General features: G+C 32.2%; 2 protein-coding genes across 2 annotated transcripts; both read left to right on the forward strand.

Moving 5' to 3' along the window:
• The first annotated feature begins 2340 nt into the window (after positions 1 to 2340).
• Positions 2341 to 7354, forward strand: LOC120149558 (LAG1 longevity assurance homolog 2-like). The gene is made up of 6 exons (XM_039162297.1): positions 2341 to 2684; positions 3834 to 4042; positions 5090 to 5245; positions 5953 to 6138; positions 6228 to 6406; positions 7026 to 7354. The coding sequence occupies exons 1-6, from the start codon at positions 2565 to 2567 to the stop codon at positions 7043 to 7045; spliced, it is 870 nt and encodes a 289-aa protein (XP_039018228.1). The 5' UTR covers positions 2341 to 2564; the 3' UTR covers positions 7046 to 7354.
• Positions 7355 to 10057: 2703 nt separating this feature from the next.
• LOC120149573 lies at positions 10058 to 13816 on the forward strand (the record flags this gene model as incomplete). Its single annotated transcript, XM_039162308.1, has 6 exons — positions 10058 to 10402; positions 10539 to 10744; positions 11413 to 11701; positions 12636 to 12743; positions 12976 to 13220; positions 13616 to 13816. Coding segments are annotated over 6 exons (1311 nt in total), but the record flags the coding sequence as incomplete, so codon positions are not given.
• Positions 13817 to 14576: the final 760 nt, after the last annotated feature.

Consider the following 14576-nt stretch of genomic DNA (forward strand, 5'->3'; position numbering starts at 1 on the left):
CAGTCAATCTAAATGCCTAACATTACAAACGTTACCATTTTAAATATCCGACTATAATGGATGTTAAAAAATCTCGTCCCCTCCCCTCCTCCCTCCCCTCCTCATCATATGACATCGATATCTTAGTTGCATTTGACGCCATTCGGGTGGCTGTATCAACAGTGGAGATTCAATCGAAGACAACGACGACAAACAATAATGACCGACGTGGGTATAAGAATTTAAATAACATTTTTTAAAGTTTTAGGGTTTTTTTAAGATTTTAAAAAAAATTAATTTTTTTAAAAATAAATTATATTTTTAAGTTTTTTATTTTAAATAAAAAATTTATAAATTATCATAACGTGACACATGTCACTTAAAGAAATTTTTTATAGCCGTTACGGTCGGGACACTTATATTGATAATATTTATAACGTTATGCATCAGAATTTATCGAAAAATAATTTAGACACTTAAATGGAAAAAACAATATAGTTTAAGTATTTATTTTACATTAAGCTAAAATAAAAGTGACTAAAACTAAACTTTTTCAGAATCGATAATTAAAATTGAATGTGCCAAAAAACATAAGAACCATAGGTATTGTTTTCTCAATAGATTAAAACGTAGTATGTATGTCCGGATTCTCTTTCTTACTATTTCAATAAAGTTGGTGAAAAATAGTTATCTTTATGCCTTTTCACTAACTTTTCTTCTACACTAAACAAACTCAAAATCTCATTTCTTCTTACTTTTCCATCTTTCTATATTTATTCTACCTACCAAAAACTCCACATCATTGACAAATAAAAGAATATATTTAAAGATAGAATAGGAAAAAAACAAGATTGTATTTTTATTTCCATTGTTTTTATTGGTAGAAAACAGAACAGAAAAGAAAAAATAAGATTAAAGAAAATGGAAATCATATTTTATTATTACACCTTTTATAAATTAAAATAAATAAAATATAAAAGGCTATACATAGTAAAAACATTTAACTATATAATGTTATCATTTTAATTTAGAATAAATTTCCTATCAAATAATAAAAAATTCACTTTTTTCTAAGAAAGTTTCACCAAACTCTTCCCTAGTTTCATTTTAACGCTCATGGTTAAAAAAATGGTAAATATATATTTTAGTATCTGAATCTAATTTTAAGGTATAACTTGTTATGAATTTATTTTTCAATTAGATGCCTAAATTTAATTTTAAGATTCAATTTGGTATCTATTTTTTTTTCTGATTTGATGTCTAAATTTTTTTTTTAAAATCTAACTGATACATGAACTTAACTTCTTAATCCAAATTATTTATTATAGATACCAATTGGATAAAAGTAAAAAGACATAAAATTAAATCAATAAATTCAGTTCGAATATACTATTAAATTAAAAGCTAATATCTTAAAATTAAATTTAAATACCAAAATATATATTTAACCTTAAAAAAAATTCTCTACATCTAGTCATACAATAATATTTTTCAATTTAATTAAAGAAATAATTTAACTTTAATTAGTGTCCAGTTAAAGCTCAAAAAAACGACTAAACATTGAAAACTAAAACCAAAAATTATTGGCCGGATAAATCTCAACCATACAAAACCTTTCATATGCCACGTGTCACGCCAAGTGAAATGGAGACACTCGTTGTGGGCAAACTGATTGGCAGCTGCTGGGATGCTGCTCTACCAAATATACAAAAGAATTGGAAGAATTGGAAGAAGTGAAAGAAAATGTCAAATTTTGGTTTTGGTCCTTATGATATTTTTAAATAAACTTTAGTTTTTTTTTCTTTAACATAGTAGTATAATTTAGTATTCGATTTAAATAGTATCATTCATCAATTCAAATAATTTACTATTTTAAAATAGTAATGTTATATTCAAAATACATCATCCAACTCATTATAATGCCATTAGTATTAAATAGTTTTAGCCGAAATAAAAAAACAGACTCATGTTATTATCTTTGTCCCACTAAATTTATTTTTATTAATTTTTTTAAAATCAAAATTTTTAACTTTAATTATAATTATTTTAATAAATTAAATTTTATAAAATATACATTTCAAAATTACTTAATTAAAGTTTTTAAAATATATTTTCATTTTTTATCAATAATAAATCAAAGTTAAAAAAATTAGAAAAAATTAATAGGGGATAATTTAAATGACATGATTGTAAAAGTTGAACACTGAATTAAGTAAAATTTAAACATAGTAAAAGGATTAAAATCATAATTTGACATAAAAAGGAAAGAATACGAAATGTATCAAATTCCAGCTAGAGAGTAGCGCCTCACAAGAAAAACATTCTGTTGTTTGTTAAATAAAAAAACACGAGATCTTAGCCAGATCTCTCTCAATCGTATTAGGGCATTTTCCCTTTCCTTCCTCGTACGTCTTTAGCTGGAAAAAGAAGAAGAAGGAAAAAAACAAATTAGGGCTAGAAAACCAGATCTCTCCCAAGCATTCGATGGAAGCTCAATGAAATGCATTGATGCACTGAGAATATGATTTTTGGACGGATTTTGGAGCCTTTTTGATTGATTCTTTTTTCTTCGAAACGGGTGTCCTATGGAGTCATCTATTTGGAGTCGCAATGCCAATCCAGATGTGTTTCACTTCCTTGTGGCTGTTCACTTCGCTCTCGGTTTCGTTGTCGCCAGGTTCTTCCTTGACAAATTCATTTTTCGTGTAAGATTTGTCTTGCCTCTTTCTTTGTGTCTTTTTTTTTCATTTGATGTGGATTCCTGATTTTTTTTTTCTTTAACTCTCCATTGTTTTTTTAATTTTATAATATTTCGTTTTTTTTTGGGCATAAGCTATACGAAATTCTCTAATTCGATTGAGATTCATTGTATCCTAACATAGTGTTTCCAGTTTTGGTTGATTAGCGAGTTTTTTTATTTATTGATATATCAGTAAAGTAAGTTAACTTTAGTGGTTTAGCTTAATTAATGGTGGGGTGACTCTAGTCTGCGTCTAAATTTTTTAAAGAAGTTGATGTCACATCTGAAAGAACAACAATAGATAAGAACGAAAGAATTGTAAGAATAAAGAAGGTAAAGGAAAATAAGAGATGATTAATAGTAACCAATTAGGCTTGGAAATTGAATGTTTTAAGGATAATATGGTCACATCTAAGGTGAACTTCAAGGATCTGTTCATATGGGAGAATTAACTTTTTATTGAATTGTTTGATTAGAGAATTTGTCCTCAACTGTTGAAAGTTTGTGGAAGAAGCATATGCTTGTTAATTGAAGTGGTGATAAGGTTGTTTTTGATGCATTGGATTATGAATAGTATAGGATGTCACAGGATGGGATGGGATATGAGTTATATTTCATTGCATAACTTTTGAATATGCATGGTTGAAATGTTAACAGCTTATGATGCAACATCCTGTTCGTGTTGAATTACTCAAACCTATGGAGAGAAAGGTAGGAGGGAGTGTACAATTCTACATGGATAGGATTATGTTGGATGAGATGAGAAGTGAGAACATTTTGGTCATAAAGAAAATATGGATGAAGATTATTTACTTTTGTCTTATCCTATCGTAGTCTTAATCTGTTGTACCTCAATGCAACCAAAAATATAATTTCTTCTGCTATAGGGCTATTGCAGTTGTTGTGCAGTGTAAATGCTTCTTCTTTTCTCCCTTTTTTTGCTTATCGTGAGAAATGTGTGGGGACGAGTGCGGATGCCATATGTTACTTTTCTAAAGTTTTAAGAAAACCTATTGCCATATTTGTGGCATTGGTGGTAACAAACAGTGGGTACTGGGTACATGAAGCACGTCATTTTTGTTGATACATTTTAATTTTTCTTCATTCCTTTTAGAGGTTGGCCACCTGGATGTTGTGTAATGGATCCGCTCCTTTGAAGATGAATGATGCCACAAGAGCAAAAGTTGCGAAATGCTCAGAATCTTTGTGGAAGTTGGCATACTATGCTACTGTTGAAACATTTGTTCTGAAAATAACCTACAGTGAGCCATGGTTCATAGATACAAAAGAGTATTTCAGGGGCTGGCCAGATCAAGAGTTGAAGTGAGTAACCTTGTTTGTAAACTTATACCCAATTGTTGTATTTTTCAATCTCATATTTGGCTAGTGTGCAGTTACATGTACCTCTTTACGAATTACGAGGTGAATTGTCTTTTTTTTATTAACCGACAGAAAGTTATTGTTCATCTTGGATGTCAAGGATGTATGTTTCTGATCTCTAAAATTACATTGCATAAAGGCTCTTTTCCTGTTTGTGATTATTCCTTGAGAGATGGGACGAATCATCTCTTGTTCTTGTCTTTAGCTGTTGGAAAGACATGTATACTGAAAGGAAAAGGAAAAGGAAAAGGAAAAAAAATTCCCGTCATATTTTCCTTTTGCTTAATTGAGACCATTAATTATTTTAATATACATGTGAACTCTGAATTTTACTTCTCGAAAGCTTACCTTTTTCTTACTTTGAAATTAATTGCAGACATGTTTGTAAAGAAAAGATGATACTCGTTCACGTGTACTGTTTTGTCAAGCTATGGTGAATGCTTAGTAGTTCTTGTATTGATGTAGTTGTAAGAATCTGCATCCAATATCTGATTGTTATTGTTGACTTCTTGTTGTTGTGGCCATTCTTGTCTAGACTTTAGCTCATTTGTCCTCCTCGATGATACTAATCTTAACCTTTTCTCTTCACTATTAGAAGGTAAACTATACTCAACTTGTTCTTATTATATGCAGACAAGTCCATTGTCTTGTTTTATTGTGCTTTTACTTGATCGTTTAGTTCTCATTGGTGTTGGGGCTAAATGTTCCCATTTTTTCTTTCAAGTGCATGTATCAGTCTTGACTATGGAGTATCATGCTGGTCACCATCTTAAGAGAAAACAATATCTCATGGCATGTTATTCTACTTTCAAGGAAAATATCTGCATTATCGGTGTTTTAGTTGAAACGTGTGGCTTTCCTTATACATTCCCCAACACATGTTCTTTCTCTTTAAATTTCCTTCTTTAATTGCTGTCTTGAATCTTGGAAGGATTAAGCTTTGTTATACCTTCTGGCAACCTTTTTGAAAGCTAACATCTTTTTGTTCAGGCTTTCCCTAAGCCTTTTCTACATGTGCCAATGTGGGTTCTACATCTATAGCATTGCTGCACTACTTACTTGGGAGACTCGAAGGAAGGATTTTTCTGTGATGATGTCTCATCATGTAATTACTGTAATGCTGATAGGATACTCATACATTGGAAGGTAATTTGCCCATTTCTGTGGAAGTGCACCAAATTGCAAGTCATTACCACATGGCAGACTGGCAAATATTCATTTGGTAGTCATTGTTGCTTACCTCTTTGGTATTTTCTGGAATCTCATTGGATCTTTTATCTCCAAATTGCATAATACATATACTCTAAAGTATGTTTGCTTTGTTTATGCATATACTGTGCGTACAGTAGCTGATCACATGGTCAAATTGTTACATGCCACTGTTGACTGGTATGGTTTCAAATATTGTGGTGTATTCCCATCTTTTGGATAATTAGTAGTTTTTACAGAAGACATCCTGGAAGCTTTGCTATTTCATATAAGAAGAAAGCTTATGCATCTTTTAAATATTGTGCGACATGTCAACTTTTTCATCAACTCTGGTGAAAATGCAGTTGTTTTTCACTCTGTTCTTCACTGCTTTGATGATGTCATATCCTCTCAGCATTTTTTTACTGTTGCTAGTTAGCGAGATGTCATTATCTTATTGTTGACTGAAGTCAAAGAGAGGTATTTCTATCAAGTTGTTTAGGAATAGATGCTAACACCAAAATATAGGAGTATAATAGAGTTCTTCGAGGGAGAACATAGCCATCGAGTATTTTAAAGCTTTCTTTGTACAAGTTAGTTTCATCAGTTAAATTTACTTGTGGATATCCAAGTTGGAAGATGATGATAGCTTACCTTGTTTACAGCTTTTTCCGCATCGGTTCAATTATCCTTGCCCTACATGATGCAAGTGATGTGTTTTTGGAAGCAGCTAAAGTTTTCAAGTATTCCGAGAAGGAGCTTGGAGCAAGTGTGTGCTTCGGATTATTTGCCATCTCTTGGCTCTTGCTACGTTTGATCCTCTTTCCATTTTGGGTCATTAAAAGCTCAAGGTTTGGTCTTTATAGTTCATAGTTTGATTTTACTACATTACTATACACTGGCTGATCATGTATCTACTCTTGTGGTTTATCTCTCTCAGCTACGAGGTTCGGGAGTTTTTAGATCTTTCAAAGTCATATCCCACATCCCTGTACTATGTTTTCAATACCATGTTACTGATGCTACTTGTGTTCCATGTCTACTGGTGGTTTCTCATTTGCTCAATGATCACGAGACAATTGAAAAATAGAGGAAAAGTTGGGGAAGACATTAGATCTGGTAAGTCCTTTTCTATCCATCACCCCCAAATAACACTAATAAAAGGGGGGGGGGTCAATTTGCCTCTCGTTCTATGATATTTGGAGATTGTCTGAACTTTTATCATTTTATTCTTTGGAAATTGTAGAACTTCTCTTTTCTGTTGTTATTTGTTACAAGGAACTGTTAAAACTTCTCTCTCTTCCTGAAAAATAAGTCGTAGAAGAAAAGAGGTCAGAACATGAAAGCATTGGAATTTTAAAATTTCTTGATAGCAAGATGGTACTAAAGCACCTTAGATAAATACTAATTATTTGTTACAAAATAAAAGAACAGCATTCGAATATTAAATGCATCCAGTGACATCATTTAAGTTCAACTTGAAGGGAAAGTAAAAGGATAAAGTACAATAGTTTGACTTGAATTAATAGGAAGAAGACCTGCAGCTTGACTTTGTATTCCATGTTGCCAGCTTAACTTGAAATGTTTAGACTTGTAAAACAAGTACAATATTAACTGAAATGTTCTCTCTTTTGAGGCATTTGTCCCGAAATAGTGATTAAAACACTTGCTCTCTCATTACCATAGAATTGTTTTTTTATTTATTTCGACTTGTTTGCTTTTCTTTGTTGAAATGCAGACTCCGAGGATGATGATTAGACAGAAGATTTCACAATCCTTTTTTATTTTTACCTGAGGAGATCACCTGTTTTAGGTTCGTCTCTGCACTGTAATGGTCATTACATTGGGTAGAAATTCTCTATTGGTTTCAATTTTTCTAATTGATTCTTCTCTGGGTCGGAGGGTGGACGATGAATCCACTTCTTGATTTCTTTTTGATGTATAAGTAATAGGCAAATCACTGTAAAAGTTTTATCTGGATAAATTAATGTTGTGAGATTCTCAGTCATCATAAGGGGAAATGAATACAGGGGCTAAAGTGAAGCAAATGCCCATATTTTTGTTGAATTGTCAGTTTCTCTTTGCTAGCATTAATACTGGACGCAATACCAACTTGAAGTCAGATTTGAAATAGTATTAACACGAGAAACCTTATAGCATGGAATCAATTCATTTCTTCTCATAATTCCTCAAATCTCTTCTTATTCTGTACATGGTAACAATTGTTATCAACAAAGCATTGATTAACCTAATGATTGTGGACTTTGGTGAAGTACTATGAAGCATTGAGATTGTGCTGATTGAAATCAGTAAGTGTCGAAAGAAGATTTCACCGGAAATATTGTTGTCACTTATGTCCATCTTCGACAGCGACTTGATGTTAAAGATTTTTCTTATAAGTTTCACTAGAAAATTTGTTCAATGTACTGCCTGCTCATGCTAGCGATGTACCTGCAAGTATTTTGAAAAAAATATCAAATTTTAATTTTGGTCCCTCTTATCATACTAAGTTTGACATTAAATATTTTTACTTTAAATTGATAGAGATCAATTCATTTGTTACAATCTTACTAGTTAGTCTAAATTGTTAATACTGTTCATTATTCTTGTTAATATGTCAAATTTAAATTGATATAATTTATTTTAGAATTTCAAATAATAAACTGTTCTATATAGTCATTACTTGTGATCCATGTTTCATGTGTTGAAGAAGTGTTTATAATTTAATTTATGCACCAATTATTGTTTTCTTCTTACTCGAAACAATTTCTATTATGTTTGAAATATTATATATCTTTATGATATTTTTTATTCGTTTAATATCTAACCATCACAAACCCTAAACTTATATATCTTTATATGGTTTTATATAAATTATAATATTAAACTATGTATTCTTATATTTTTACCATAACTAAAAGATAATTATAACCTTAAACTCTAATATATTAATAAATCAAAAAAATATTCAAAATAAAATTAATAAAAATATATAATAACTTAAGGACTTATTTTAATAAAAAAATATTTAAGGAGCAAATTTAAAAAATGGTCATCTTTCGAGACCTTTTTTTTACAGTTAAATCTTAAATTTAATACCTAAACCACTAATTCGATTGTAAAATCATAGTGGTTTTAGGGTTCATAAAACAATTCCTATAGGATCGGGTCCTTCAAAGATTATGTCATCTCAACAAAAAGCATATTTCATAGAAAGTGTATCGTATATACATTAAATGATTTTTATAAAAAGTATTTTCGTCGGAAGGATGCAATCAAGTTTTTTTATCACCTAGAATGGGGTAATATATAGTTATGTTAGAATTTTTTTGATTATTTAACAATAAATACTAATATCTCTTTATATTCTTATATTTAAACTTGAGACTCCAAATTATAATAAGGGTAAAATATAGTAATGGTCACTGAATATTTTTGAAGCTTGCATTTGGTCCCCCAACTTTTAAAACTTGCAATATAGTCCCCCAACATTTATTCCGTTTGCAATATGGTCCCTCAACTTAAACCACTGTTAGAAAATTAGGGTAACGGTCATTGAACTTTTCAGACACTTGAATTTAGGTCTCCCAACTTTTAAAACTTGTAAACAATCCTCAATTTCATTCTAAACCCTAATTTCCAAAGTAATTCAATTTCATTCTAAACCCTAAATTCCAAAATAATTCAATTAAAATTTAAACCCCAAATTCTAAAATACTTCAATTTAAGGTTTAGAATGTAATTGAATTATTTTAGAATTTAGGGTTTAGAATGAAATTAAGGTGTTTTGAAATTTTGAACATGAATTTACTATTTGACAATATTTATTTCAATATAAATTTGAGGTTTGTTTAACTATTTATATCAATTTTGAATAACAATATGCATTGATTAAACATCCCGAATAGCAAAATGGAAGCACTCTATTCGGTATTTCATCTTCCCATAAACTCTGCTCATTTCTTCAACTTTTGACTATATGAAATTCGGAACACTCATTTGGAGCATTATGATTTAAGTACCAATATGTTCTTGCATGCTATTTTTTTATCAGATTTGAGTACCTAACCCTTCAGTGCTTTACAGTGCGATCATTTATGATTCACCTGAATTTGCTCATACAGTGATCATTTATGATTTAGTAGAATCAATGGTTTAGAATGAAATTAAATTACTTTGGAAATTGGGGTTTATAATGAAATTAAGGATTGTTTACAAGTTTTAAAAGTTGGTAGACCTAAATTCAAGTGTCTGAAAAGTTTAATGACCGATTATATAATTTACCCTAATTTTCTAACAGTGGTTTAAGTTGGGGGACCATATTGCAAACGGAATAAATGTTAGGGGACTGTATTGCAAGTTTTAAAAGTTAGGGACCTAAATGAAAACTTTAGAAATGTTTAGTGACCATTTATACTTTACCCTAATAATAATAATAATAATAATAATAGTAATAATAATAATAATCTTTCCATCACTAAAATTATTTGATTCTTCTATTAATAATTAATTTTAAATAAGTATCGTAACTATATTTTTTTAAAATTTGAAGTATATTTGAATAAAAAAATCTCTAATATGACAACGAATTTGATTATTTTAAAAAGAAAAAAGAAACTTGAAAGGATCCCACGAATTGAAAAATGAAAAATACTTTTTAAATATATAAAGAAAAAAAATAAACGAGAGAAATAAGCCACGTCATGTCTAAAATAAGCTATGTTGACACCGTACCTTGAACATTTCCCAGATCTATTTTCCGTCCTCTAAATAACTGGTGGCTGCCGTCGCTGCTCGAGGGAAAGGAAAAAAGATAAGTATCCCAATTTGCGGAGAAAGAACGAAGGAGAGGAAGAGCCGCGGTGGCAGAATTTTGATCTATATGGCCGCCCCTCTTTCCTCTTATTCCCTTTCCCTTACTTTTCTTTCCAAACACGTCCCATTATTCCAAAGCCCAACCTCTTTCTTCCCTCTCCTTTCATCTCTCCTTTCCGCTCTCTCTCCCATACCAACCCTACAAAATCCCGCAAAACTCCTCTCCTCGCTTCCTCTTCCTCTAATTCCGATGCTTCTCCTTTCCACGATGAGCTCGGTTCCAATCCCACTCCTTCTAAGGTAAGCTTTTCCGTAAACAAGTTTCAATTCTGGAGAGTTGCCTTTTTTTTGGATTTCGGGATTTGGATTGAATTTGATCATTTTAGGTTTATGATTTAGAAATTGATTAATTGAGTTTTAGCGATTTTTCTTTCAGAAATCTGCCCTTACCAATCTGATACATGAGATAGAACCATTGGACGTTAGCCTTATCCAAAAAGATGTCTCCCCTACAACCGTGGATGCCATGAAAAGGACTATTTCAGGCATGTTAGGTTTACTTCCTTCTGATAGGTTTCAAGTCCTTATCGAGGCACTATGGGAACCTCTCTCAAAATTGTTGGTTTCTTCTATGATGACTGGGTATGTTCATATTCCATTTGATGTGATGTGCTTCATTATATTAAACGTTTCTATACTCTGGTAGTCTGGTTAGTTGCGAAAAAAGAAGAAACCTTGTTTAGGGGCTTTATATATCTCCCTGCTTGTTGCGATAGTTTCAATTCTTGTTGGCGAGTGTCGGATATGGGTATATGTTGGACACTGATATATTTAACTTTTTAATAAGTTTTTCTCTGTATTTGGAGGGGTCCTTGGGGTCATATGCGGTGTACTTTTTACTATAAAAGTTAAGAATCGGAACAAGATAACTTGGTGGACATGCCTTTGCAGCTCGACTTATTAACTACACCATGACTTCGTTCACCTCACTTTTAGGAAGAAAAAAGTTGATATTCATATTAACGTTTGTTTTGCTGAAAAGTCAAAACTTAAGCTCATCTGTATCATGCCAAACTTGACTCAATGTATATTCGTTTGCCACTAGAATTTAAAAGCTGAATCTTGATGGTGAATTTATCCCCTCCATGCATGTATTTCACATTTACATCTATGTTTTCGTAATGTGGGATCATCACTTTAGCATTTATCTTCTATAGTTGTACTATGAAACACGCAGAGTAGCATTTATCTTCGATAGTGTCTGTTAGATATTGGGGTTATCATGAATAATAGTTCTTCTTGAACTACAGTTATACTTTGAGGAATGCTGAATATAGGCTTTGCCTTGAACGGAACCTTGGTTGTGAAGGAGATTTGGAAAATCAATCCTCAGAAAAGTCTAACTACGATTTACAAGAGATGTTACTAGACAGTACAAAAATAAATGAACTTTTTGAGAAAAATGATTTGTCATCTGAATCAGAAGAAACCAATAAAGAGCAATTTGAAGATATAGACATTCAAGCCCTGGGTGAAATGTCCCTGGAAGCAAGGAAATACATTCTTCACTTGAAGTCCCGTCTAACTGCAGCGAAAAAGGTATGCTTCAGCATATCGAGGAGCCTCACATGGTTTGTTTTTCCAGTTAGATTATGAAGTATGAATTATTTGCTTGATGCATTGTCTGGATAAAGTCACCTTTACTTTTTGTGTGAGTTTGTAATTAGAAACGCATCATAGCTTGCATCAAAAGATGCTAGAAAGGCCTAAAATATGCCATTATCTCTATTTGACTGTGCCCTGAACAAATCTGAACCTTTCTTTGACCCTTTTTAATTCCTCTTTTGGCAGATATGATATGATATCCATATTTTTGAAACTTAGTAGACATTCTCCCTTGATAGACTTTATTTTTCATTTGGGATAGGATATTAGGCCAACTTGTTCTGTCACGCATTCCAAATTGTTGGTAATCTCTCTATGAAAGAATTTAGATGTGCTGGAAAACAGAAGTATTAATTGTACTTATATGTTAGACGTGTCAACCAGATTAACTGAAAAGATCAGTCAATGGAAAAATATGAGGGAACAAAAAGCTAAATTTAAGATGCCACTTGTGTCTTTCTTCATAGTTTTATATTTTGAGAGTTAATCCCCATGAAAGTATTGGTGAGTGGTGAATTTCTGGCTTTGCAAAATCTACATTGCGTGAGATGTATGTTCCATGGTTTATTAGGTTCAAATGTTAACATATTTTGGGAGTTAATCCCCATGAAAGTATTGGTGAGTGGTGAATTTCTAGCTTTGCAAAATCTTAATTGCATGAGATGTATGTTCCATGGTTTATCAGGTTCAAATGTTAACAGTTGCTTCATACATTCATACTATTTTAGAAGATCGAACCTTCTCAAAATCTCATTTTCTTTTTCATCCATCTGTATGTATCATGTGTTTTTTCTTTACAATTTCTTCAAATCCTTATCTGTAGTTTGGTGGGATACATGCTCATATTTCTGTTTTTGCTCTATTGAAGGAACTTCATGAAGTAAAGAGGAAGAATGCTGCTCTGCACATGCAACAGTTTGTCGGGGAAGAAAAGAATGATTTACTGGACTACTTAAGATCACTAGAACCAGAAAAGGTTTCCCATGGTCTCAAAACCTTCTAAAGCAAATTGATTTACTGGTTTTCCATAAACATGATGATATGAAAGTAATATCTCCAAAACGTCCTTTGCTTCTATATCCATTCATATGAAGAGAAGATTGGACTAATTGAAAAGAGCAATGTGACAATATTGTGCCTCACATTGTATAGTGATGAGGATTGGCTTATATGTTGTTATGGCTAATAAAATTGTAACATAATTTCAGGTCACTGAGCTTTCTGAACCAACCTCTCCTGAAGTGAAAGACACAATCCACTTGGTAGTCCACGGTCTCCTTGCCACTCTTTCTCCAAGGATGCATTCCAAGATTCCTCCTTTGTCTGAGAACACTGCAACTGGAACTGTAAATATTGGGAGTGAAGATTGCGCCGGACTTATTGAGAATACTTATCTTCAATTCCAGCCCTTCATTTCATTAACACGGGACTATCTGGCTCGTCTTCTCTTCTGGTTAGTCCATCCCTACTGCTGCATTCCATCTGTCTCTGTCTGTCTCATTTATTTTAACACACTTTCAACTCAACAAGTTTTTCTATAAACTTTTAATTCATATATTTTAAAAGGGAAATCTGTTTTTTTTACCCAAAAGTTTTAACTGGAAATGTGCCTTCCACTGCACTTATTGCTCATTATAGAATGGAATCCTGTTTACATTTCAACTTAATGTGTTTGATCAGTAGACTTTGGGAGAATGAAAGAAGATCTGAGATTTTTTCATGTTTGAACTCTGAATAAGCTTCAGTCAGTTTAACATTCAACAATTCTTTTTGTCCAAGCCCGTATTATTATTATTGTTTAGACATGGTAGTATAGCAAGCTCTGATATTCTCATATCTTTCCTGAAGGTGTATGCTGTTGGGGCACTACCTTAGAGGCCTCGAGTATCGGTTGGAGCTAATGGAAATTTTGATGTTGACAAGCAGTCCCCACAATAATGGCTGTGGTGATGAGCAGGTTGTTTAGAGTTGCTGTGATTCCAGTGCTTCCATCTGTATATATATAGTGTAAATCGGGATGAGACTGAATATTTTTTGGGGGAAGAGGTATGATTTGGACAATGATTAGGAGAATCTTTTTTGTATAAAAAGGGATGCATTGTTTTTGTTTGTATGGCATTAATGTTTTGAGAAAACTATACGGATGATCTCTTTTTCTATCTGATCAATTTTGGTAACCGGTTCAAAAAAAGAGTGGTTTTGATTCTTTACGTTATCGGTTCATTTGATTTTAATCTTTCAGCCGTTAACTCCTTAACAGAAGTCTGAATTGACAATTAGACACTAAAAAATTCACGTGTTTTATTTTGGCAATTAAAAAGTAATCCACGAAACCGAGTATTTTATTAGCTGTCTGGCAACCGAAAGACAGTGTCTGGAGTGTAAGTGCCATGTTCAATGCATCAGCACCGGGCCACCGGCTATCATTGATGAAAATAAGTTAAATGGCTACCCGGATATTAGCTCGGTAGTGATCCCTACGCTGATGATCCCCGTGTCGGTGGGAACCTCAAAGTCAGTTTTGTTGACACGATGAACAAACTTTTCACTCAGTTTATAATTGGGGAGACATGTTTCAGTTCCTTAAAGGGATCGGTACACATCAATACAATGTTGATGCTTACAATCCAACTGTTCCAATTACTGCGTTTGACAGTGCAAATGCAGGAACTGTATCGCTTCTGAAAACCCTTCTTGCAACCAACATTGATGATATTGTATTGGCTAAATCATTCAAAACTGATGTTTCTACGGTTTAAGTGCAAATCCAGTTATGGTTCCTTGTTTTATCCCCCCCCCAGTAAATTGG

This window comes from Hibiscus syriacus, unplaced genomic scaffold (assembly GCF_006381635.1).
Source record: "Hibiscus syriacus cultivar Baekdansim isolate YM2019G1 unplaced genomic scaffold, ASM638163v2 tig00111008_pilon, whole genome shotgun sequence".
Lineage (NCBI taxonomy): Eukaryota > Viridiplantae > Streptophyta > Magnoliopsida > Malvales > Malvaceae > Hibiscus > Hibiscus syriacus.